The sequence below is a fragment of the Leptinotarsa decemlineata genome, unplaced genomic scaffold (assembly GCF_025532065.1).
Source record: "Leptinotarsa decemlineata unplaced genomic scaffold, Ldec_3_MD MMD2_tig00000576_RagTag_RagTag, whole genome shotgun sequence".
NCBI classification, from domain to species: Eukaryota; Metazoa; Arthropoda; class Insecta; order Coleoptera; family Chrysomelidae; genus Leptinotarsa; species Leptinotarsa decemlineata.
In genome coordinates, this window is record NW_027412551.1 from 9,964,936 (window position 1) to 9,991,480 (window position 26,545).

Genomic DNA, 26,545 nt, shown 5'->3' on the forward strand with positions numbered 1-26,545 from the left:
CTACCTGCAGAGTCAACATAAATACGCTCTACGCAGCCGTAATATCCAGTCATCGGAGAATTCTCAGGATGTATAAACCTCTGAAGAAGCTAGCCACTCGCACGAGCGAAAGCCTTAACCATTTTGCCAGGTTTTGTACTGCTGGGAACAAACGCAAATTTCTTGATAGTCAAGACCAAATTGATAGAATATATATATTTTTTTGGTATTACAGATTATTGCCCTATGATGCCCTTCAGTATCTATATTTTCACGCTGTTTATTTTGTATTGTGTTTTTATTATCGTTTTCATTAGTTTTCTATATTTTCAGATATTCTATATTATGTTAGCGATCTTTGAGGAACAACTATCTCCTGGTGGCCGAATTCTTTACGGTTCAGTTCTCTGGTGTACAGACTCTGACTTGCATGGCTATGTACGGTACCATCAGCCCCATATCGACAGAGTCCATTGAAATCCTTTCAGACCTGCCTCCTCTTCATACCTTTCTGTACAGAGAACTGAACAACATACATAATTGTGCATATTTTCATAGCAGACCAAATTGATCCTAATTTGTTGGTACTGGACTCCAAAAAAAACCCTCCTCAATAGGAAGATTTACAAATGGTTCTGGTCTGGATTTTTCTCAACACTGGCCTGCAAGGTAACGACGGAGGTTTCATGAACTACCAAAAATCCTCTCCTCAATAGGAAGATTTAGAATTATTTCTGGTCTGGATTCTTCTCAACACCGGCCTGGAAGGTAACGACGGCGCTGCAGGCGCTTTCATCGGTCAAGAACTTATTATGAGTAACGCTTTAGGCTCTGCCAAACCTAGAGTAGACTGCAAGAAATATTTTAGACTTTTGACGAAATCTATCATTGTCTTGGAAGGAGCTAGGATCAGCCTACTTCAAGGTATTTAAAAAACTTTCGAAATACGTTACCATACAATTGAAAGACTACAGCAGGTGTGGCCAAGTTGTCTAACATCCTTACTCACAGTTTGCTGACCTCTGAGTATCGTGTATAAAACATACCATACTCTGAAGGTGCAGATTTCTATCCAGAAAGGCTAGTTCTGCCCGGCAGAATCAAAGAAAAGATATCATGTACGGAATAACTCGTAGGAGAAAAAAATATGAATGAGCAAATGCAGTCAGCCAGTAAAGAGAATTCCTGATTGTCACAAACAGTAATACCGATCAAAGCGTAACTGATAAAGTGAAAACAAGCGTACTTCTACTCACCTAACATAGAGTCGCTGTCCAATAAGTTTCTCTTGACATCGCTCACTTCAGTTCCTCCACTGACAACAGATGGCGGCACTGTGGAGCGTGGTGGCTTCGTGACTGGATTAATATCGGTGATTAGCCCCTTCTTCACATCCGCTTGCCCCGTGCTCATACCAAACTCCTCCGTACTACCCTCATTATCCCTCCTCTTCGAATGGAAACCGTGAGTACTTCTTCTACAGAAACAGAAGAGGATGACGAGGACTATGAGTAACACCACCAAGAAACCTATCGACAAACCGATTATCAAGTAGGTGCTGGATGAGTAGGTGCCTATCATGCCAGGTCCAAGAAAAGCATCGCTTGGCACGACAATCGTGACGTTTCTGGAATCTTCGCCGCCTGGATTCTTGGCTATACATTTGTAGTCGCCACGGTCTTTGTAGCTTACGCTGATGATGGTCAGGTTGTTCCACGTGACCCCATCTATCGTGTCTTTGGAAGTCATGTACTTCTGCTTATTTCTTCTTGGGTCTCGTTCTATGATGGCTCCGTTGGTCATCCAGTCTACGTCTGGAATGGGGTCTCCAATTACTTTACAGGTTAGAGTCACGTTGGAAGTTCGGGCTTCAATTGTCGAGGATGGTCCAGCTTCCACTACTTTAGGATCACACGCGAATATAATATTATCTAACCACGAACGACCATGCAATCTGGGAGGGTTTTGGCACGTTATGGAGGTGGTTATCAGATTGTTCTTCTGAGCACTGTTTCTGAATTCACGCAGAAGGCAATCGCACTCCCAGGGGTTTCCCTCAACACTCAAACTGCTAAGTTTTGGCAAATTATCTTTCATATCGAAAGTGATTCGTTGTATTTTATTGTGCGCCAAGGAAATGTGTTTCAGTGACGGCAAGATTTCGAAAGTCTTCGCAGAAATGTTCTCAATTTCATTATGGTCCAACAAAATTTTTTGCAAGAATGTCAGGTTGTAAAACAGGCCTTCTTCCAAAACTTTGATTTTGTTATAGCTCAGCGTTAAAGTTCTCAATTTGATGGTGTCTCTGAATAAGTTTTTATCCAACTTATCGATGCTATTCATGGCGAGGTTCAGTTCGATGATGATCCTCAATTTGCTAAAAGCCAACTCACTCACTTTTCCTATGCTACAATTTTGTAGTTTTAGTTTCTGCACGTCTGATAAGTGGGCTTTACTGAATACGTCTCGTTCAAGAGAGTAGAAGAAATTGTTGGAGAAATCGATTTCTCTGATGTCGACACTGAGGTCATCAGGAATGACGTCAAAACCGCGACCTGCGCAGTTGGCAGTTTTCTTGCCGCTCACCCAGAGGCAATGGCATTTGTTGCAGTGTAGTTCCCAGTCTTCTTGAGCAGACACTGATATGATCCAGAGAGCCAAAAGATAAAGAGTTCTGAAATCCATGATCATCTGGCGCTTTGAGTACAGCATCTGCAACAAATAGAAAAAGAGTTGAGAATGATTAATTAAAAGCTCACTGTGAATATCACAATAACATCGGAGATAAAACAACAAATGAGAACATCCATAATAATACTGTTTAACCTCAAATAATTCATGGGTGGTGATGAAAATGCCATTGCTACGAAATATGCTTTGTTCCTGTTCAGGATTTTAACGTTTACTATCACAAGTGAGACTTCACAACGTGTTTCCGAGAACTGTAGATGTATCATAGATTAAAAAATGATAAAAGATAAGAGAGCATATGATGTTCGACGGGTTGAGCCAACGTTACAAAAATGTCTGCTTCATAAAATTACAGGAAGGGCAAAGATAACATTCTAGCATAGGTTAAATGCAGTAGATGTGATAACTTCTGTTTCGATTCTCGTTAGAGTGAATGTCGAGACAATCCAAAATCTACAAAAAGGATATAGACGTATGAATATTTTATCGAGACATGTTTTGAATGATCTCCTTTCGTAGTGCATGTTTTAATAAAAACTATATCCGATTTCCTGATTTGTAAAAGTATAGTTCAATCAGAATCAATAAATACGAGTATTACGATCAGAGGTCTTGGATACATCTTTGGGAGTTCCACAGGGCAGTATACTAGGTCCGATACTGTTTATCATATTCATCAATGACATAAACAACATTAACTCAGACACAAATTAAGCTCACATTATTAGTTATGCTGACGACCGGTATTCTCGCCGCATATTAAAACGATTTCAATTTTCTCTTGAAGATTCAGCATTTTTAACAACACACTAGACAACGAATAAACTATTTTAAATCTAAAACTGATAAACACTATTTTGAGTTATTCAACAAATGTCGTATGACAATAAAATATTTTGCTTATTCAGTTCAGTTCAATTGTTTCCACAGTACCCTTAGTTTAATTGCGTTGTAATTTTTCATAATTAGTAAATCAAAGTTTAACTGTTTGAAAAGTGCAGTAAAGAATAAATTATTGACTTTTCATTGATATTGTTTTTTAATTATGCTTATGTATCAAGCTATTTCGCAAAAAGTGGAAATAAAGTGAAATATTTATCTGTTTTTAAAAACTGTATCAACTTTGCATCATTTTTGGCATAATTTTTTCTGGTGTTTTAAATTTTTGCGAAATAAGTTGTATTTAGAATTGCAATTGGTAATAAAAATGCGTTGGAAAGATAAGTTAGGCATAAAGCACTAACTTTGTTGAGGTTTGGCTAAATTTGAGAAATCTGCAAATGTCAAATTTTCGAAAAACTGTAAAAAAACTAAATTTGTACTAGAGAGCTAAAAATTGGTGTATGGGTAAAAAATGAAAAAACAATCATCTTTTCTCTTTACCGATTTTCGAAATTTCGAGCAATAACTGCTTTTCTGAACATTTTTTGGAAAAAATGTCAAATTGGACAGGGAAGAAAAATCACTTGATCGGTCATATGCATGTCAATTTTAAAGCACAACCTAATGGAGATATCAAAAGTTGCTTGAAGAGATGAACAAAAAAAAATCCCATTTGATGCGGACTTTATGTGTGACACTGTAGATTCACAAATTATATTATGTAAGTACATATTTGTAAATGCCACTGTTACTACCTATTCTGTAATTGGGTTCATCCTGTAGAATTGTGTATGAAATAAATAAATGAATAAATAAATTTGAGACCATGCCAGTTGAATAGTGAAACAATATATCTTGAAAATTCACAGAAAGCTCTGAAAGACCCTTCATATACGTCCGAATGACCCCCATTCCCAAACTCCACTTATCATGGCTGTGCAGTTTTTGTGGTTGCAGGAAAGACGTTCCTCACCCACCATATAAATTTTCCAGGTAACCGCTAGCTTGTTGTCCATGAATCTTCAAACCCGTACGAAACTAATTATCGCAAGATTGCCCGTCCAGAATTCCGTAACTGTCGACCTGGATAAATCTGAGATTTAAGGTGGAAGCAAGAAAGCAGTTCCATGGCATACTCGGATATACATTAGGAACTGTGTTCACGTGATATTTAGACATTCATTACTTTCTGGAAGAAGACGAAAAGGTTAATTCAGTAGGAGTTCTGCCGACAAGGATAGAAAAATTCGTTTAGTAGAAGGTATTGTATTCACTTCGGCTTTTAGATGAAAATGTTACTTGAATACATTATGTAATTTCCTCAGGAATCAATCAATTGCATCACATGAGTTAATTCTACACTTCTTCGGAGTATATCTACGACTCACTTAATCTATCAATCTTTTGACATTAATGACTGCGATAACTATATTCAATTGTTGAAAATGATGAGTATCGATTGACAAACAGATCCTCAAGGCTCTATATTGGGACCACTTATCTTCTCTCGTTGACTTATATGAGCATTATACTTCTCTTGTAAAAAATGCTGATAATCCAGAGGAACTTTGGTGCAGATGAAATTGATTAGTAGTGAATGAAATTAACACAGAGTAAATACATTTCTTTTGTAGAACCATCAAAAAATATATGACCTGGTGGTTATGGTTATGGAGGAAATGATATAATTGCGTCATCAATCCTAAATTATTATGTTCGTGCCTGAATGGCATCAGAAGGATTTTTGGGGTACTGTGCTCTTAGATACTGTGCTCTCAGATACTGTGCCTTTTCAGCACTGCGACCTTTTCAGATCTGTTGTGATGCTCCTTGGTAGTTAGAGCTCATTGTCTAGGTTGACCTCTTTTATAAGACTCCATAGCCTTGACACTGACCTCTTCATATAGCTGGCAGCCTCTGGTTTCTCTTCCCCGCATCTTGCGTGTCTGAGCTTTGCTATCGCTTCGAATTCACAGAGCACATGCAGTGCGGTTTCCTCTTCTTCTTGACAGAACTTGCATTGGGATTCTTCTGTCAGACCCATGTTGCTCATATATTTCCTGAGTCGGCTATGCCCCGTTAGTAGACCCACCACTACCCTTACAACGGTTGTGGTTTAAGAGGTCTTCCGTGAATCTGGACGATGCCGATGGTTTCTTTATGAATTCTTTCGCTCACCCCATTCCTGGAAGCTTATTCCACCAATCTATCAATTCGGCTTGCATCCATGAATTTATGGATGCATGAATTTATGGATACATGCTTTCTTTACCCTGCAGAAGGGTTCTGAGCCGATCATAGCCTTGGATGCGCCTTCATGAGCTAGAAGATCGGCCTCCTCATTGCCCTTGTGAGCCTCATGTCTGGGTACCCAAGCTAGAGTGACCGCCTTAATTGCCGCCTAACAGTCGGAGAAAATGGCAATGGTTTTATTTGTGACCTTCTGCCTGTTTATTTCCCCTATACAGTGTTCGATGGCCGCTACTTCTGACTGGAACCCAGTTGCATTATGTCCGAGGCTGAGTGTGATTCTCGTCTTTGCTCTGCCTCTGTATATAACGGCTTCCACTTCTTCTTAGGCCTTCGAGCCATCTGTATACCAAGTTTTTTCCGCTTTCACCAGTGGGCTGTTCTGTCAGTCTCTTCTTGGTATGATGATTTTGAAATCTTTCTGAAAGTTGTACTGCGGAACTGTATTGGATCTGATTTCAGTTCATTGTACAGTTTCAAGTATTCTGCACCGTGTGACTGGCTGATTGGTGGTAGTCCGAGTAGGACCTTAAGTGCTGCAGTTGGGGCTGTTCTCTCTGCTCCCGCGACACTTAGGCACGCCAGCCTTTGTATGCCGCCTAATAGGCTAGCCGTACCCGATTTATTTATTTATTTTCTTTCCAGCAATTAACTTGTGAAAAAATACAGGAAAATTGTGAAAAATGCCTTGTTCTTGTCCACCAAGTCACTACACCGTATGTTATCATGGGTCTAACTATGTCTGTCTATGCTCTGGGGTACCGTGCTCTGTATTCAATGAAAATTCAATAGAAACCATATTCCAAAATTTTATTTTAATATTATATGAATCAAATAGGAATAAGGTGTAGAAAGGAATAGTCGTTTAAGGAGCTGTTGAAAATAATCCCAAAACGTCAACGCGAAATTTGAAAATATCAACAGACTTACCAAGAACCAACGTTACGAGGATTATGGAAAAACACAAATTCAAGCCATACAGGCCCAAAAGAGTTCATCAATTGAGACCAGGAAATTTTGAACGCTGCATGGCTTTTTGCCAGTGGTTCCATGGAAAGTTTTAACCAAGTGCGTGATTTTTCGTTAAATTGTATTTGTACAAACGATGCTTGTGTGAGCAGTGCCTGCATTTTCAATCGCTACAATTCTTATACTTGGGCACAACTAAATCCTCATTCAATTAAGGAGCAGAGAAGTCAAGGAAGATTTGGATTTAGTATGAGGGCAGGTCTTTTCAGGGGTAGAATTATCGGCCCGTTCATTTCTAATGGAAAATATAGAACCTCTTGTTGATGAACTGCCACTAATGGAGCTCAGAAAAATATATTTTCAACATGACGGGGCTTCGCCTCACAAAACTGCAACTGTTACCAATTTTTTGGCTGCAAATTCTGGTAATAATTGTATAGCCAACCAAGGACCCAACCGTTGGCCGGCCAGGTCCCCGGACCTAACGCCTATAGACTTTTACCTCTGGGGAAGGTTGAAAAATCTTATTTTTGAATTCCTATCGAATTCTAGATACGAATTGGAAGCGGCAGTGATGCAACGTTTTTCTTCTCTCACTTCTACTGAAATAATTAATTCGGCAAAAAAACGTTCAGAAAAGGTGTCGCCTGTATGTAGGAGAAGCTGGTAGACATCTCGAACACTATCTTTGTGGAAATATATTTCGTTGTTTGTTCTTTATCATAATTATTATCACTGTTGAAGTTTCATTTATTAGTAGTAAATACAGTATCAATTGTTATCAGTTTTATCGAAACTATGTGTTTGAGTGACTCAACATTGATTAATTCTCAACATTTGATAGCTACTACTGAACAATTTCGCTGCGTCGCGTCGTCCAAAGGCTACTTGTTCAAAGGGTGCGTTTCAGAGTGTACATGAAAAAAAAGCTCTATATTTCAATTAGTAAAACATCAACTGTGCTGCATTCTTTGAAAGATAATTTTAAGCTTTAGCAATCAGTTTTCATCTATTTAGTTTGAAAACAGGAGTTTCCCTTTGAAAGTGTGCAATTTGGCCCACTCTGTACACTCCTATATCTCCTACACTATTCCTCTGTGTGTTTGCTTTTCCAAACTTTCCAGAAAAGTGTTTTAAAGGATTCTTTAAAAAATATTCATTGAAATTTGTAATATTTGTTTCATGCATGTGAATCTGCAAGTAAATACTATTTTTAAGAGATATTTATTTACACTACCATTATCGATATTCTAAAATACATATGTGCCTATGTGTGGTAAATCTTCTACAACATTCATAATCGTTTTTGAACATTGCTCATCTTATCCAGAGATAAATTTGTTAATATTATGCCTCAAATTATTGAAAGAGTAAAACCCTTAGTAGACTATTTGGATATATACCATGTTAATCGAAGTTTTATAATAATAATATCAATAATAATAATTTTATTTCAGTCAGATCACAATTCAAATGATATTGGAACAGAAAAAAAAAGAGAACACTGCACATGTATATATAAAATCTTGAATAACAGTTAAAATTATAAAGTAATATTATGATAATTATCACCGGTCATATACCTAAGAGTATAAAATACATATTTAAAATACATTCAAAATGCATTCACACGTTAAAAGGTAAGACCTCGTTAGTCCTTAGCTCGCACAAGTATCTCAACTTCTGAGAGCTGTCGTTCGTATGGGGGCGACAGCTGATTAACGGAAAACAGATTTTAAACAGATTTACTGATTAGGAGCTTTCTCAGTTTGTTTTTGATTATTCTATAATTCCTCTCACTCGCAATATCCTCAGGCAGCTTATTGTATAGTTGTCCCTTCCTGTAAAGGAAGGGACATTTTCGAACAGGGTTGTTCTAAGTTGTGGTATCTGCAAGCGAGTACCGTATCTTGTATTATAGTTGTGATTATCACCACTTGTCGGGAGGTTAGAGAGTTGTAATTCAATTGCCAATAATGATTTCATGATGTATATACATGGCACAGTGAGGATTTTGTTTTCAATAAAGTAGGGTTTGCAAGAATCTGTACGTTTAATTCCGAAAATGAGGCGTATTATTCTCTTCTGTGATATCAACAATCTTTGAGATGTTACTGCATTACCCCTGACAACTATACTATAGGATATATGGGGGCATAGTAAATATTGATAAGTTGAAGCTTATTGAATATGTTCTTCATCTGCAGAATGGCATAATACCCCCACTATTTACTTTCTTGCTGATATGATCGATACAATTTCTGAAGGATAGATTGAAGTCTAAGAACGTGCCTAAAAACTTCGTAAATTCTGATGTAATCAATGTCCCGTTACGTATAAGTACTTATTTCCGAGACCATACTATTGTTTTTTATAGAGTATTGCATAAGAATGGTTTTGTTGTGTTTGAGTATTAATCGAGTAGAGACACGCCAGTTACTGAATTTGTTATGAAGTTCGTTAACTTTCTCATCCAATTCACATTCATTTTTACTGTAAAATGCAACAGATACATCATTGGCATATAGATGATACTAAGCAATCGGCATTCATATACTCTGGCAGATCATTGATGAACATAAGGAAAATCAAGGACCCAGTATAGATCCTTGTGGTACTCCTAGATTGATGTTATGCAATTAAGATCGTGCTCCATTCTGTGTCTCAAAAATGACATGAACCACTTCAAATTAATCGCAACTATAAAACGCAGTTGTTGTGATTGAAAATTTTAAATGTATAGTATACTTCTTATTTTGTTATTGGCGACATTGCAAATTAGTTGACTGAATATACACTTGACTTGAAACAGTGCAAGTTTTTCAAGTTATGATGTTGGCTACACTTGATCTCGCCATTGCAAACCGTCACATTTAAAAAAATTCAACAAATTTGCTCAATATTCCAATACTAGATTGAAATTGATCTGTTTTGAAATTTGCTGTTGAAATTGTGTTGCCTCTGTTATTGTGAAATACGGTTGTAAATGAAAGTTATGGAAACATATTCGTGTAACATATACTTTCGTCAGTACTGGGTTTTTTCAAGTTTTCGCCGTTTTTATGAGTCTACTTTGAACTGCAATACTGTAATATATCAGTGAATAATTATTCAACTTATTCAAAATGAGCGTGGTTTGAATCGGCGCATTTTCCAATGTAACACAAGTCGATTAATTTCATCATCATGAAAATTATGTGCTAGGTATTCGATGAAGTCAACGAAGGACGTTTTTACTGGTCCTGATTGGTGATGGTTCTACCGGTGAAAAAGTTATCGAAGTACTCGAAATAATGGTATAGTCAGTTGGCGAGAGATTTGGGGAGTATGGTGGCTGAAGCAGAACTTCGACGATCGATTCGTTAAATTTTTGGACCATGAATTGTGAAACGAGAGGACGTGCGTTGTCGTGTAGTAGATCGACCACTTCGGGGCTCATCTTCGAGGCTAAAATCACCGAAACAAATTTCGCAAACCAACTAATGACAGTGAGTCAATTAACACTACCATTGCCAAATTCCCGGTTGATTATTCGGGCTGTTTTGGCAGCGCTTTGGTTCAATTTGAATGGCCGAAAATCGCTCAACAACATCATTGAAAATGAACTGAAAAGAGGTAAAACATTCAAATTTGGAAAAAAAATTAACTAGTTATCAAGAAATGGTCTTGTAATTGATCATTTTTTCAACAGTCACAGAAATATATTTGAAAAAAAGTGTTTCCAGAATTTACCCTCGAATAAATTATTAAAATAAAAAAGTAATCATGCTTGTGGGATACCTGAATGGGTAAAAATATAATAAACACAGAAACACATTATTCCATTACTGTTGACTTAAGGAAACAATTTATTTTCACTGAACCACTGAATATCTAATACTGTAGTACAATATTGGGAATAATACTAATTCCAAAGTATCATATTTTTGAAGCCTATTCTCGAATATCACAATCCATTAAATAGAGTATTTACGAGTGAACTTTTTTAATATTCCAATAATTCATAATTCAATAGAGGAACTATATTGAAGAGTCATTAAGTACGCTTCGACGAAATCGCTGAAATAAACCTGTCATATTGAAAATAAAACAAGGGTAGTTTGTCCCCAGCCAGACTGATTGATTGCCTCGGAGTCTCGGAGACTGAGATAATGCCGATATTTTTAAACATTCTTGATAGATGGTCTTGTGAAATAGGCACGTGACGGAATTTTCTGGTATCAAGTATTAAGAAGGGGTGTCTAATTTGAGAATATACTGTTGGGAATTCGCTTCATGTTCAAGCATATATAGGGTGTGATGATACAAACGAACAACGTCGATTTTTTTACAAAAAATCGCTCAGATCAATGGGTTTTTGTTTTCAAGGAAAAATGTTATCCTTCAATTTTGAATGGCCTTGGGGATCTAGCCATAATCATCTGGAAGGTTAGCAATAATTTGATTCAACACATTGTACATTCATGAATTTGATGCAGTAGATATCAAAAAAGTAATGAAAAATTTTGCCCGCTTAAAATAAACGCAAATCAATTTTTGTACTCAAGACTGATTCTGTATTTGTTTCACTGTAGATTTCAAATCTGATCAGGCATTTATGATATCTATGACAGACGCATTCATAACTACTCTACAGAACTGTATTAGAAATTGCACAAAATACATTAGGATAATAAAACATTTGGTTGATTCCGTGAACGAAAAAAAATAGATTGTATCGTGACACAAAAAAACACCCGGAAAATGAAACATTGAAGAGGAAATTTTCAGAGTTTGAAAAGAAACTAGAAAAACAAATTAAAAAAGCTAAAAACGATTATTATAAGAAAAGAATAAGTAATGAACAAAACGTTTCAAAGAAACTATGGAAAACTGTAAATGAAATGTTGAATATCCAGAAGAGTGAAGAAACAAACACCATTAGAGATCAAAACGGCAGGATGATAAACGAACCTTCTGAAATCGCAGAGAAATTCAATGATTTTTTCATTAATATCGGCAAAAACTTAGCAAAACAAATTGAGAAGCCCTTAAATTATGTAGAACATAAAAAAATTCATGAGAAAACTATTTTTTTGATGAACAGGAAATAAAAAATGTTATATCTGAACTGAAAAATAAAAAGGTTCCGGGAATCGACGGTTTAAAGGCAGAAACATAAAAACTCATAGCAGGCTATATGAAAAGACCATTAAATATTATAATTGATAAACTCTGGAAACCGGTGAATTTCCCTCTGCCTTTAAGCTGTCGGTAGTCACATCTATTTATAAAAGCGGAGATAAAACTGATATGAGTAACTATAGACCTATTTCCTTAATTTCAAACCTCGCCATCCTAGAAAAAATTTTGAAAACTAGATTGAGTAAATTCATTAACAAATATGGATTGCTTTCAACAACACAATACGGGTTTAGGGAGGGAAAATCTACCCAGGACGCAATTCAGGTCTTAACTGGAGACATATACAATGCATTAGATAAAGGTATTCGATCAATAGCAGTATTTATAGATCTCACGAAGGCTTTCGATACCGTTGACCATTCCATTCTTCTACGAAAACTTGAAGACATAGGTATAAGAGGTTCGTTAAATGATTTATTAAAGAATTATCTAACAGACCGAGGGCAAATATTGAAATTCAAAGGGAAAACGAGTCGGAAAAAATCCATTACATGTGGAGTACCCCAAGGAACGGTACTGGGACCAATATTATTCACAATATACCTCAACGACCTACTATGTGTGGAAAAAAAGTGGAAAAATCACAAGCTTTGCTGATGATACTGTCCTTTTTTATACAGATAACAACTGGTATGACCTGAAAAATTAAATTTGAACTGTCAAGATGAATTTCTTCCTACGTTTGATATTACTTTAACAAAATGTATTAAAAACTGATTGATTGGTATTTCAATACTTTTTATTTTATGATTGAGATATTTCAACATGTCATTGTGAAAATGTAATATTTCAATTATTATCATTATTATTATTATTTATGTGTTATTTATATTGTTATTATCTGTCATATTTATGTTATCACGCAAAAGTCACTTCTGTGACTTTTGTGATATTGTCTGTTTGTTCAAATAAATTCTCTATCAAATGTATATAATGATATATCTGTGAATAAACATTATTATTATTATTATATTTCCAAAGCTGTAATAATTCTTCATTGTTTTGTAGTATCTCACAGTATTTTGACCGTGACTTTTTAGCTGATTATTTTATTCATAAAAGTTTGCAGACATCATCGTGAGGAGCTATATTTATGAATATAGTGACTGTTGACATGAGAATGTCATCTGGCATCTTCTTACATTGACTGTTTTTCAGCATTTTAATAGAGCCTTTCCTTGTGAATGAAGCAGACTAGTAGAGTAGCCCGCAAAGTTACCCGAATTGAGTCCGTTGTTCTTTGATGATTCTGATTTTTGGATGATTTTCGTAATCGAATTATCACTTAGTATAATTCCTGATATGATTCATAACGTTTAAACGTTTAAACAAAACCTCTTTTACTCCTTAAAAGTATTGGATCTTCATTTCACCAAGAAATTTCCCGGTTAGATTTCAAGTTGATAATGGGATAATGTTCGTTGTATTAAATCCCTGTAATCGGTCTGTTGCCAATTTTAGATCTACAAAATTCCTTCCTGCCTCATGAGCTTAATCCGGTTTTTTTAGAGAGTTTTGATAACACATGATCAAGGTATGGCACTATCCGATTTCAAATCGGAACAGAACCTGTCAATGACGTCAATAGAGAACACTTGAACTGTAAGAATTTTCGAGACCTCTGCCAACATGTGAAGGATCGGTACAGACACATCATATGTAGGTACTTGGATTATCGGAAGTGTGTGTCGTTTCTGTTTGTAAAACGATGAAATATTAGCTACTTTTTGCCTGTACGCTCCGGGCCGATTCAGGTATTGGTTTTCCGCGTTTGGCAAAGTTTCAATAATGACAACTGACCTGACAGATCACTCAACATATAAGTTGATCGGTTTTGTCAAAAGACTGAATTTATTTGATCGATTTCGACAGATCCACTCACTTTGAACTTAACCTAACCATAACCTTGTTATGGTTAGTCGTATGGTCCAGTTATCTTAGTCAAAATTAGGTAGTCCCGGTCAAAAACACGCTAAAGTGTTTGTTAATTATTGGTGAATACATATTCATTGATAATTTTTATTCCTTATTAACTGTTACTCTAACTCATCAACAGGATATTCTCTTTAGTGGTTGCTGTATTTCTTGATATTGAAGGAGCATTTGACAATGCACTACCTAAATCTATAGGATCGTCAATGGCTAGGAAAGGGAAAGAATCGACCATAACTGCCTGGATTTATGCCATGCTGGTAAACAGAACTGCTACTACGACTCTTCAAGGCGAGGCCATTAGATTCAGAGTCACCAAGGGATGTCCTCAAGGTGGGGTACTATCACCCCTTCTGTGGTCGCTCCTGATGCATAGTCTGCTTGATGCCCTCGACAGAAGAAAAGTGGATCTGCAAGCTTATGCAGATAACCTTGTCACCTTCCACGTCGGAAAGGATAGCTTGTAATATCCTCCAATGCACGTTGGACGTTGTTCACAGTTGGTGCCTGAGGGAGCAAATGTCTGTCAACCCCAGCAAAACTGTGATAATCCCCTTCACCAGGAGGAGAAAATTGGACGATCTGACGCCACTTTCCCTCAATGGTGAGGTCATTCCATTTGGAACGGAGGTAAAATATCTTAGCATTGTCCTTGATAAAAAGCTCACCTGGAACGCTTACTTGGAAAAAGTTTTTCTTTATGGACATGTCGAAAGATTTGTGGTGAAACTTGGGGTTTAGGTCCCAAACAAATCCATTGGATTTATGTGACGATTGTCACACCAATGATCACTTATGGTGCAATTGCCTGGTGGCTAAAGGCTTTACAGAAAACGGCCCAGGTGAAGCTCTCTGGCTTACAGAGACAGGCTTGTCTGGCTATCAGGGTTGCCATCAGTACCACAACGTCAGCGGCCATGGAGATCCTTCTAGATCTACCCCCTCTCCATATTTTTTTAGAGAAAGAGGCTAGATGGACTACATACAGACTTGCCAATTGTACAAATCAATTTAATGCATAGTGCATTATACTACTGGAAGTTACAGCTTTCTGGAAATGACCTCTGCCTCCAACTGTCAACCACGAACTGCCTCATAACGTACTGTTCCCGAGTAGAGAAGACTGGATTTTCCGATTAAAAGCGGATAGTTGTTGGTTCACAGATGGATCAAAAACACTTTCCGGTTCTGGTGCAGGTGTTTTTAGTCGCAGACCCAGGACAGAGATATCTAACTGCCTAGGAACCTAAGCGACTGTATTTCAACCTCATACACAAGTCGATACAAATTTTATCGGACAGTCATGCGGCGTTGGAAGCTCTTGGCTCCTACCGAGCAACGTCTAAATTAGTAGCAAATTGCCAAAAACACTCTCCTCGATAAGAAGACTTAACAAATGTTCTCTGGTCTGGATTCCTGGCCATACTGGCTTGGAAGGCAATGAGGCTGCTGAGTCCCTGGTAAAGGAGAGTGCTGCAAGCAGCTTCATCGGACCAGAACCTGTCATTGGCATCGCTTTAGGCTTTACCAAACAAACATTGAACGCCTGGATATCAAGAATATTTATGGACTTTTGGCAGAATCTTCCGGGGATGGCTCACTCCAAGGCGTTTATTCACCCTTCGAAGCTTGATACCAAACAGTTGTTGGATTACAGTAGGGATGAACTACGATGTCTAACAGGCCTTCTTACAGGCCACTGTCATTTGAATTAGCATATGCAGAGACTCGGACTGTCGGAAGACAGTGTGTGTCGCCTCTGTTTGGAAAATGATGAAACAGCAGAGCATATACTTTGTGCCTGCCCCGCTGTGAACCGAATCAGGTTTTTAAAGTTCCGCAGAGCCGTACTCTTACCATCTCACCTGAAACAAACTAATCGGCTTCGTTAAGAAGACGGGGTTTATTTGGTCGAATGTGAATAGGTGTGAGCCAAAATATACCCTTGCGGGTTGCCGTGGAGGGTCGAATAGACCAACTCACTGTAGACCTAACTTAACCTAACTAACTGAATGAACTCGGGCAATCATCAAATATTCCACCGATTAGTCCAGTAGCTCACCAAAATTTCAAATTTCAATCGTACTAGTGATGTACTGTTTGGAACATTTGGTGCAGTAATGAGTATTACTGGACTTCTTTCCCAACATCAAACCGTTATTTTCAACACCTCGACACGTGTCTCAATCACCATAGAACCATGGGATAGAACTCCATTAATTTTATTTCAATCGTGTTTATTATCAATTTCAAACTTGGTTAGGGCAAGCTTTGGAATCCCAGGTATGGGGTTGGACAATGCGTAACAAATTCCTGGAACTTATAACGAAAGTTTCAGCACATGCTCCAGAGAAATTGCTCAAGACAATATTCTGTAAGAGCAAGAGGAGTTGTGGTTCATGATGTGAAAATCGGGGGCCAGTGTTATTGGCGAGCATGCCTCAATGAAGACATAACCTTTAACCCCGAAATCATAGAAGACCAGGAGACAAATGTCGTTGAAGACGATAAAGAAGAGGACTTTGAAACACTACAGCGGTCGGAAGATGACAACGAAGAAGTAAGGGATAACACTTCCAAAATACAAATCATGAAATTATAAAACAACAACAAAAATCAATTGACACTCCGGGGCGACTTCATTGATTCCAGTGGCGCATTTCCTTTTTCAGCTGCAGAAAAATCCGGAAAAACCTGCAGCACCACATCATCTGAAGATGTTGATCTGCCAATGTCCTCTCTCTCATAAAACAAAATGTAGGGTGTCTCCAGAGGCTCCAATAAATTTAACACATCGCCAGAACACTTAGTTACACGACTATCGTGAAACTCAAACCAGTCTGTTTCGTCTTACACCAAGGCGTAATAATGACCAGATTCAACGCCAGAACTATAGTGAACAATGAAGAATATAATACTGGTCGGCTATCATCGGCTATCATTTCGAACCTTCGTAAGAGTTTGGTGCTTCCGTCAGAGGTTTAGTCATGGTTGAAGATCATCAATGTTGTTATTAGATTGACTGGTGCCTCAGCTATACTTGTTTTCTTGTAACAGTCATTTAGTTTGGCGCATATTTGGCAATACAGTCGATCACCGCCTGTTAAAAGTTCCATTTTCAGATGATTCAACAATAAGCTTTGCACGGACTGGTTATTAGTCATATCAGGAAACGCTAGTCCAGAAATTCATATACGTTTTTGCTATCTCTTGAACATTTACTACAAAGTAAACAAGTGACGATTTTTACAGCAAAATATTTACAAACACAAGATGAGAAAGACTGTACGGAACCATTCAATCCAGAGCGGTCAGGGGTATTGATTCTGCTTATTTTTTTATTCACAAAGAGTATTCAACAAGGACCACAAACATTCGGAGCAATCCTCTTGTTGTCCTAACGAGTATCTAGTGGACTTCAAAGACTCCAGGAAATCGGTTGGAGGGAAAGATGATACCTTCTTACGAAACTGCAGCTGCATGAACAGATGTTTGAGTTTGGTGAATGAGTAGGAAACATTCTTGTTCTCGTTCTTGAAATTCTTCGTCATGAACAACACTTGTAAAGTGCTATTCATGTAGCAAGTGTTTCCTAAATTATCTAATCTAATTTTCTTTTCGAAATGTTCAGGACAACTCTCTACTGATTCGTAAGGAAGAACATGTTTCACATAATCTGCATAAGAATATAAATTATATTAGAATTGAAATATAATGTAAACTGTGAGAAATATATCTGAAATTACAAAAGACCTTATATGATACGTATTATATAAACCTTATTCTTACTGAAAATAGTTTGATTCTGTGATTTGAAATTATGTATTTCACATTTTCAGAATCTGAGTTTACATTCAACAATTGTCACCAACATGTACACAATTTCGTCGGAACAACCCACTTCAACTAAGTTTGTTGGAACAATAACATGATATGTTTTGATGAATAATATTGAACAACTGAAACGCAAACGACAAACATTCACAGGTTTGCAATGGATATCGTTTACCAGCAGCAGAAACACACCCTCTCCTTTTCCCGTTATATCCGGTTCAATACATGTGAAATACCTTGTTTCCCTCTGAATCAATAGGAAACTGAAGTGATATCTGTATCTCGAGAAACCTCAGGCCATTCTAGATACTAGTGCTTCATGTTCTACTGTACTGTACAGGTGCTCTCCACATTATAAATTGAGTTCTCTTCTGAAAGCGGATTCTGCCGAAGGCTTTATCGGATGGAAAACACCCCGGAGGATGAGAGGATGGAACAGCTGAAAGATGGAAGGAACTTGATTTTTTTAACCTGTACAGGACTTCCTGAAAGGGAGGAGAAATATCGGCATAAGTAGTTTCAAAAAATGAGTAATCATCTGTACGGGCTTTTGAAACAGTAAATAGAGAGATATTATTAAAAAAACTAAATAAATATGGTGTAGAGAGTTCTCGATTGGATCAGAGGATACCTTACAAATAGAAAACAGACAACAAAAATTTGTGACGTAATGTCGTCAGCTATTACAGTGAATCATGGAGTTCCTCAGGGTAGTATTTTAGGCCATCTATTGTTTTTAATGTATATTAATGATATGGAAAAATATGTTGAATGTGACTACATTCATATATTCGCAAATGATACTCTGATATCAGTAAGTGATGGGAATATCGATAGAGCAGTGATCAAAATAAATGATGTTCTGAAAAATATGGATAGATATTTGAAAATGAATAAATTGAAGTTGAACGTAAGTAAGGCAATGATAATTACTACACCTTATAAATATAAACAAATAAATAGTAGTAACATTAACATAGAAATAAATAATGAAAAAATTGAAATTGTAAAGGAATTTGAATATCTGGGATTTATGTTGGATAATCATTTATCATTTATATAAAAAAAATGTTTGAAAAACTATATTCATTTTCTAGAGCCAAAACTTAAGTCTGAATTCCAGAATAATTGTTTATAAGACTATCATCATTCAACCTCATTTTGAATATTGCCCTACATTCCTATACTGCTTTGATCTTAATAAAATATTCCAATTACAAAAGCTACAAAATCGAGCAATTAGAATAGTATTGCGATGTAGTAGGTCAACTCCTATATCATTGATGCTGGAAACTTTACAGTTGTATACTGTGGAGCGAAGACTGACGTACTTAACTATGATCTATATCTATGAAATGATACAAGAACTGACTCCAACTTACATAAGTATGTGTATTATAACTGTAAACCAAATCCACAAATACAATACTAGAGGTCAGGCAGAGTACCTCATATAATGTAAAAAATTTATTTTTTAAAGGATTAATTCAGTACAATAGTTTACCACAATATGTTAAAGAGTCAAGAAGTATACCAGAATTCAAACAAAATTTGATTTTGTATTATAATTGAAAAAAAAATTCCACCATCAGTCTATACTGTATTTAACTTTATAGATATGTATATATGTGTCTTTATATGTGTATATATGTGTGTATATGTATATTAATACTCAAATTTATTATATATTTTTATACTTACATTTATTATAAGTTATATTTAGTATGAAATACGTATGTTGACTATTTTTTTTTTGTAATTCAGGATGGTCCTACTTAAATGTATAAATCAATAAATAAATAAAAAAAATCCAGATTGCACTTCTGGAAATATGTTAGCTGTATCCAAATATACTTTGATTTGTTGTGTTATTATTTTATCAAAAATTTTTGAGAATGCTGATAAAATACTTATTGAACGTATTTTGGAAGTGGGTCAGATTACTTTAATTTCATAAAGAAACTAATAGCAAACACTTGGAAATAAAGATGGATGGCCATGGAATCAAATAGAATACGCGAGATAAATCCCGACATGCGCTTCCAGAACTACCAATCGGCCCAACGAAGACATCAAATCATTCTTACTCGCCTCAGAATCGGACACACAAGACTAACACACCAACACCAAATGAAGAAAGAATATGCTGCGGAGGGTGATATTTGTGGGGTAATCAACAGTGTAAAACACATTATCCTGGAGTGCCCAGTTTTTGAATATGAAAGACAAGAAGCATGACTTCCCAGTGATCTCAGTTCTGTCCTAGACGTGGTGAACTTGAACTCTTTAGTAACCTTTTGGAAATCTATTCATTTATTACATAAAATATAATTATACCTAATTGTTCCTCCGCTAATAAGCCTTCGCGGTTGATGCGGTTATTTTTGAAAAAAAAATGTAGAGGTGTACAAATTCGATTTTTCTTGTTACGAATTTTTTAAATATTTCCACCCTATTTTCACCAATTCAGACAGTTTATTGAACTAGGACGGTTCTATTCCAACGTACCTACATCAATCCAATTCTGTCACGATATATTTATGATAATTACCGTATTCTAATGAACAACATAATTTGGAATATAATTCGTCGATTCATCAAATTGCTAACAAGGTCGGACGAATTCTACTGACCACTCCATAACACATTTATGTTCGAGAGAGACAACTCATGATGGATCGGCACTATATGAAAGTAGAGCTGTCGCTATAATAGTTTCCTGAGTCTGACTTATATAGGAGCATGAGAAGATAGTATACCACTCATTTGATACTTTCGAAAAAAGCATTTATCAATCTCTTGAAAGCGAAACGCAGATTGACCACCATCTCATGGAAATATACGCCGTCCTCCTTTGATATTATACGTTTGTTCTAGCCTTTTTATGCTTTTTTGTATGTACTGGAGCTCTTTGGCGATTCCCTTTTCATCTCCTTAATTGTCATAAAACGCCGTCCTTTCATGGGTCTCTTTAATATTGGGAACAAGAAAAAGTCGCATGAGGCCTAATCTGGTGAATATGGTGGGTGAGGCATGATTACAGCGTTGTTTCTGGCCAAAAAATTACGAACAAGGAATGAAGAGTGAGCAGGTGCATCGTGATGCAAAAGGCATACATTGTTTTCTACAATACCGGACGTTTTCTTCGTAGTGCTTCTTGCAAGCCGATTATAACTTCACGATAATAATCCTTATGGTCGATGAGGCAATAAGGCAAAAATTTCTGATGTGCTACGCCATGGTAATCCAAGAAAACTTCTCTAATTGTGATTCGACGATTGTCCATAACAATTTTCCTCACTTTCACAACATTTTCTTCGGTTGATCGGCTGTCAACATTTCAAATATTCGTGAGCACTCAATTGAATTTTTTCAGTGAAATTTGATGCAAATTCTTTGATCCATTTTTTGGATACCTACCACAAAATCGCCGAACAAGCAAAATACATCTAACTTTTATGCCTCTCTCTCACCAACGAACTAAACATGCTAAACAGCTGAAATTGTGAAAATATATTCGAGACGAGGGCACCTACATGAAAAAACTAAAAAATCGCTAATCGAAATTTCGCGAAATTTGAACATTCACTTTATTTTTGGATAAGTCCACGTATTCAGGGATATAAAACCCAATTGCGGTTTGAAAAAACAAAAATCTAAGAAAAAAAAGGAAATTTATACAGTGCATTTCTTCACTGCCACGGGCAAAAAACCCGGAAATTCATACAGTTATTTCCGGCTGTGACAGTTTATGTTCTTTGATTATAATTCTTATTTTCATTGTATTAAAGTTGAGGCAATAATTGTGATGTAGGAGCAGCTGCATTGAAAATTTTATGAGGCACATTTTTAAAACTCACTATTGCTGCTGCTTTTTATAGTTTATTACGAAGTCTGCGAAGTATGTACTTCATGGACTAGGCCGGAAAATGCCAATTTCTCAAAGAAAAAACATCCTGGAAGTGGGTACTTCCCAGATGATTGTTGCAACTTAATTTTATTGAAGATGTTTTTTGCTAATATTTAATCCTGTTGTGGTGGTCACTGTCTAATTGAAACTGACATACGATGTCCATGACCAGGATAACTGTTACTGTTTGAATTCCTGGACTAATTTATATTGACGTTAATTTATATCAGTAGCTAAGTTAAGAAAAAAAGTACTGTTTTTGACTCTCTGAAAGCCCAATTTCAAAAATTATCAAAAATCTGCCATTCGGCCTGATATGAAGAAATATTATACATATCATGTAAGATTAATAATTAACAAATGGTCCTTCGAGCCGGATATAAAGAAATATTATACATTTTAGGTGAGATTAATAATTAACAAATGATCCTTCGCTGCCAACAGAACTAATATGTGGTTATATGTCCAAAAAACTTCTGTTACGACGTAGTAAAAGGCTCAGGAACAAGTTTGGAAGTCAGAAACTAGCTTCTCAAGTTAAGTCTTGTCTGGTGCTATTGTACTTTCATTGTTTCATAACTGAAAGAAGTGAAACCAGACTGCCGAAGACGAATATGAGCGAAACTTTTGAAATGTCTAACCCGGTACCCGGTATGAAGAAATATTATACATTTCAGGTGAGATTAATAGTTAACAAATGGTCCTTCGAGCCGGATATAATGAAAAATTATACATTTTAGGTAAGATTAATAATTAACAAATGATCCTTCACTGCCAACAGAATTAATATGTGGTTATATGTCCAAAAAACTTCTGTTACGATGTAGTCAAAGGCTTAGGAACAAGTCTGAAAGTCAGAAACTAGCTTCTCAAGTTAAGTCTTGTCTGGTGCTATTGTACTTTCATTGTTTCATAACTGAAAGAAGTGAACCCAGACTGCCGAAGACGAATATGAGCGAAACTTTTGAAATGTCTAACCCGGTACCTTCGAATTCTCGAAGTTCTAAACGTAGCAGAAGTCAGAATATGACAAAGAACAATGAATCAAGACGTCAGCAAGTGGAACTTCAATTTGCCCTTCAAAGTTGGAACAACAGCTGCTTCAGAAGAAAGAACCACTATGCATGCTGTTTTGGTGCTTTGGCTTGGGATGTGGGGGTTGAGCAAACCGGCCATTGGATGCCTGCTTCCACGTAGCCCCGCTGGATACGGAAATGATAGAATTACTTGTGGTTCTGTTATTCCCTAACTGAATGGCATCCCAACGATGCCATTCAGTTAGGGAATAACTGAATACTGGGCGCCCTCTCGTCGTAGCATCGCTTTGTCATGGTACTGCGAGGCTCTGCCGTGATTAACCTCCTTTCTCTAGCTTCTCGTGGGACTTTTATGAACCGAGTAAACTTAATTTTTTTTTCTGACGCTGAGTCTACAGAGATGGACGTCGAGCTTACGACTCCAACTGACCTCCCTGTGAATTTAGATCAGGAGCGAGAGCTTCTCAACTCTCCAATTCGTGATCCAATAACTGAACCTAAAAAAAAGGTTTGCTGGTGCAGCCAGGAAACGACTGAGTCATCTCGTCAAGAGCGGCGTACCTTATGAAACCGCCTTGCACCAAATTCTTGAGCGGAGTACGCAGGATCTGTGTTAGGTGGAGGAACAAACCCCGCATGAGCAGGTTAGTAAACGTTTGCGCTCAAGTGATGATTCACCAAACCAGAGGCAAAAAAGCCCTGCACGGTTGAATCTAAAGCATCTTCAGGTGTAGCTGAAGTGCAAAAACCCTCGGCAGAGCCGTACTCTTACCATCTGACCTGAAAGACCACTCACCATACAAACTAATCGGCTTCGTTAAGAAGCTGGGTTTCTTTGGTCGAGTGTGAATAGGTGTGGGCCACAATAAACCCTTGCGTGTTGAGGTGGAGGGTCGAATAGACCCACCCACTTTGAACCTAACCTAACCTAACTTAGCAGATGATGAGTTGAGTTCAGAGGAAAGTGAGTTCAGTGACAGGTTGAGTAGACCTGATATAAAGAAATATTATACATTTTAGGTAAGATTAATAATTACCAATAACAAATATACAGTTTCAGTCCTTTTGCAAAAGTGGGGCACTGTATTTCCAGTACATAAAATCCACCTGAAAAATGACTACTTCCCGATTGCTATCAGTCAAACATAGGATAATCAATGACGCGAATAGAGTTCGGAGTTGTCTCCCGTGATGAATGTGTAAAAACAGTGAAAATTTTCACGAATCATGTATGTTCATGTGACAAATTAATGCTGAATAACGAGTGTCAGTTTGTGATAGGATTGTCATGTCGAATTCGGAAATAACAAATTGAATTCTCGCCGGAGAACTGAAACAACGCAGCGTTGTTTTATTTTTCATGCTGATGCATATGGCGCCTTTAAAAATTCAGTTGGAGAGTGTTTGGAGCATTGTCTGTGCAAAATAACTTCCAGTAAATTGAAAACAATAGTTCCCGTCAGTTGGTCCACTGTGTTCTTTCCAAATCTTAATCTGGAATATTTGGAAGGCGTTCATATAATCTGAAAAATTATCTGAAACAAAAAGTACAGATTAGCTACTGAGGGAGGCAGTGCCCTCTTGTTGTCTCTAGAACCAGTTATTGAACCAAAAGAAATTCTGTTCCATGCCGATTTGTGTCAGATGTAAACATTATCTGACTACTTCACAACTTGGGTCTTTGTTTCTAACAGATTTTCTGAAACATTCAATAGTCTTTGATAAAGGAACAGTTGAAAACAAAGAGGATACTTCAAATGACACTAAAATCTCTTCATCATCATTTTCATCATCAAAGATTTTATCAGAACCGAATCACAGATTCCCCCAATCTCAGTAGAACAGCATGAAAAGTAATATCCGAACTTTCAAATAGGAAGGGAAACGCAAAAAATATTCAAATAATGAAATACGGCACTTTACAAGATAACCCAGGTGATTTATCAAATCTATTCAATGAATTTTTCAATGACTCTCCTTCAGAAATTATTAGCAAAATAAAAGTAGATGATGAACTAAACCATCGTCCCATAAATACGAATCCGCATTCCATTTTCGTAGAGCCTTTCATACCAGGGGAATTACTTTTTTTGCTCAGCAACAAAATCAAAAACAAATACTCATTCGGCCCAGATGAAGTTCCGTTATTTCTCATCAAGAAATCTCTTTTCTCTTCATTATTATACTACTCACCTTTCTTAACCTTAACCTGTCATTTCTAACTGGATCATTTCCCAGAGTTGTCCCAATTTTTAAAAAGCATGATCCAGAAAAACTGGAAAACTATAGGCCAATTACGATAAGTCCGGGTTTTTCGAAGATTTTTGAGTACTCCTACTTAGATAGATTACTGAAATTCCTAAAAAAAAACATCGAATATTCTCAGATGAGCAACATGGTTTTCGCACAAACAAATCCACAAACACTGCAATTATTTCATTTATCGAAACAGTTTCAATGCTTCTGAAGAATAGACAGCAGTTTGTTAGCTTGAAATATCATAGTGTGTCTACCACTACTACCTTTGATTCTGAGCGCCTGGACGTCACGATGGGTGTACCACCAGGATCTGTGCTAGGTCCGATATTATTCCTTCTTTATATAAATGAAATCGATAACTTCATCACAGATTCATTCATAACAATGTACGCTGATGTTACATCCTTAGTGGTGTCCAGTAATGTGGATCATCTTCTGTTTGAGAAGTGTAAAAGTACTCTGAAGTCAGTTGTGAATTGGTGCAGAAACAATTCATTGTACCTCAATGCTGAAAAAACTCAGTTGGTGAGATTCCACAATCGTCAAAGACAGTGCGAAGAAGTACAAATTCAGATAAATGATCAAACACTCGACAGTTCAGATGATACAGCATTTCTGAGGATAACCATGGATGCATGTTTGACTTGGAAAAAACAGTGCACCCTCGTGATGAACAAATTGAATTCATTGTGTTACCTTTTCAGAAACCTCAGAAGCACAAGAACAGAACAACAACTATTAACATTATTTCACACGCAAGTTGCGTCAAGATTGCGATATGGCATATGTATATGGGGTAACTCTACACTAGCTTCAGATGTTTTTATTGTACAGAAAAGGAATATTCGTATAGTAGCAGGAGTTCCTAGTACATTTTCTTGTAGGGATATATTTCGAAAATTTAGAATCTTAACCCTAACCTGTATGTACATTTTTGAATTGTCAATCTATATTTTTAAAGACAAGAATAGATTTCCTAGAAACGGAAGTATTCATACTGTGAACACTAGACAAAAAAGTGATCTCCATGTTCCGTTTCGTTAGTATAAAACAACGCTAAATTGTCCATCAGTGGTAGGTCTTACTATTTTCAATAAACTCCCTAGGTGTTTAAAATATATAACAAACCTCAATAAATTCAGTAACTTGTTGAAGAATTATTTGATTGAGAATTGTTTTTATAATTTGCAAGAATTTTACAATTCGTAATATGTAAGTGTATCTGTGGTGTATTTTATTATATTTTAATTTTGTTGTTGTTGTTTTAATAACAACGGTGTCGCTCAAACTGTGAATTTTGTGACATTGTGTTATGTGTACTTTGACGATTCCAATACATGTTATCTGTGTCTAATGGAAAATAAATATTATTATTATTATTATTTTTATTCATTTCACAACCATATATCATTCTGTATTGCAGAAACGGTTTGATAACAGAGGCGGCGTAAGGCGTGGGAGATCGCCCACAGCCTCGCGGTGCAAAGGGCCTCGCGCTTCAAAGCAGAAAATAAATTTAAAAAAATCCAAAAGGATACGCCATGATTTTTTAAAATTATTACATTAGAAAATTCTCAAGCTGGAGATATTGCACTCTTCGGCCCACGAAAGCATATGA

General features: G+C 36.6%; 1 protein-coding gene across 3 annotated transcripts in view; it reads right to left on the reverse strand.

Moving 5' to 3' along the window:
* The window catches only part of kek5 (leucine-rich repeat, immunoglobulin-like domain-containing kekkon 5 protein), a 233,473-nt gene that overhangs the window by 12,922 nt on the left and 194,006 nt on the right, over positions 1-26,545 (reverse strand). For 2 of the 3 annotated variants that reach the window (XM_023169091.2, XM_074174421.1), the window contains one exon: positions 1,236-2,691. In XM_023169091.2, the coding sequence (XP_023024859.1) occupies positions 1,236-2,691 (1,456 nt within the window). Of the gene's footprint in view, positions 1-1,235; positions 2,692-2,805; positions 2,945-26,545 lie in introns of those variants that run through there. The other variant, XM_023169099.2, reaches the window with a different exon arrangement.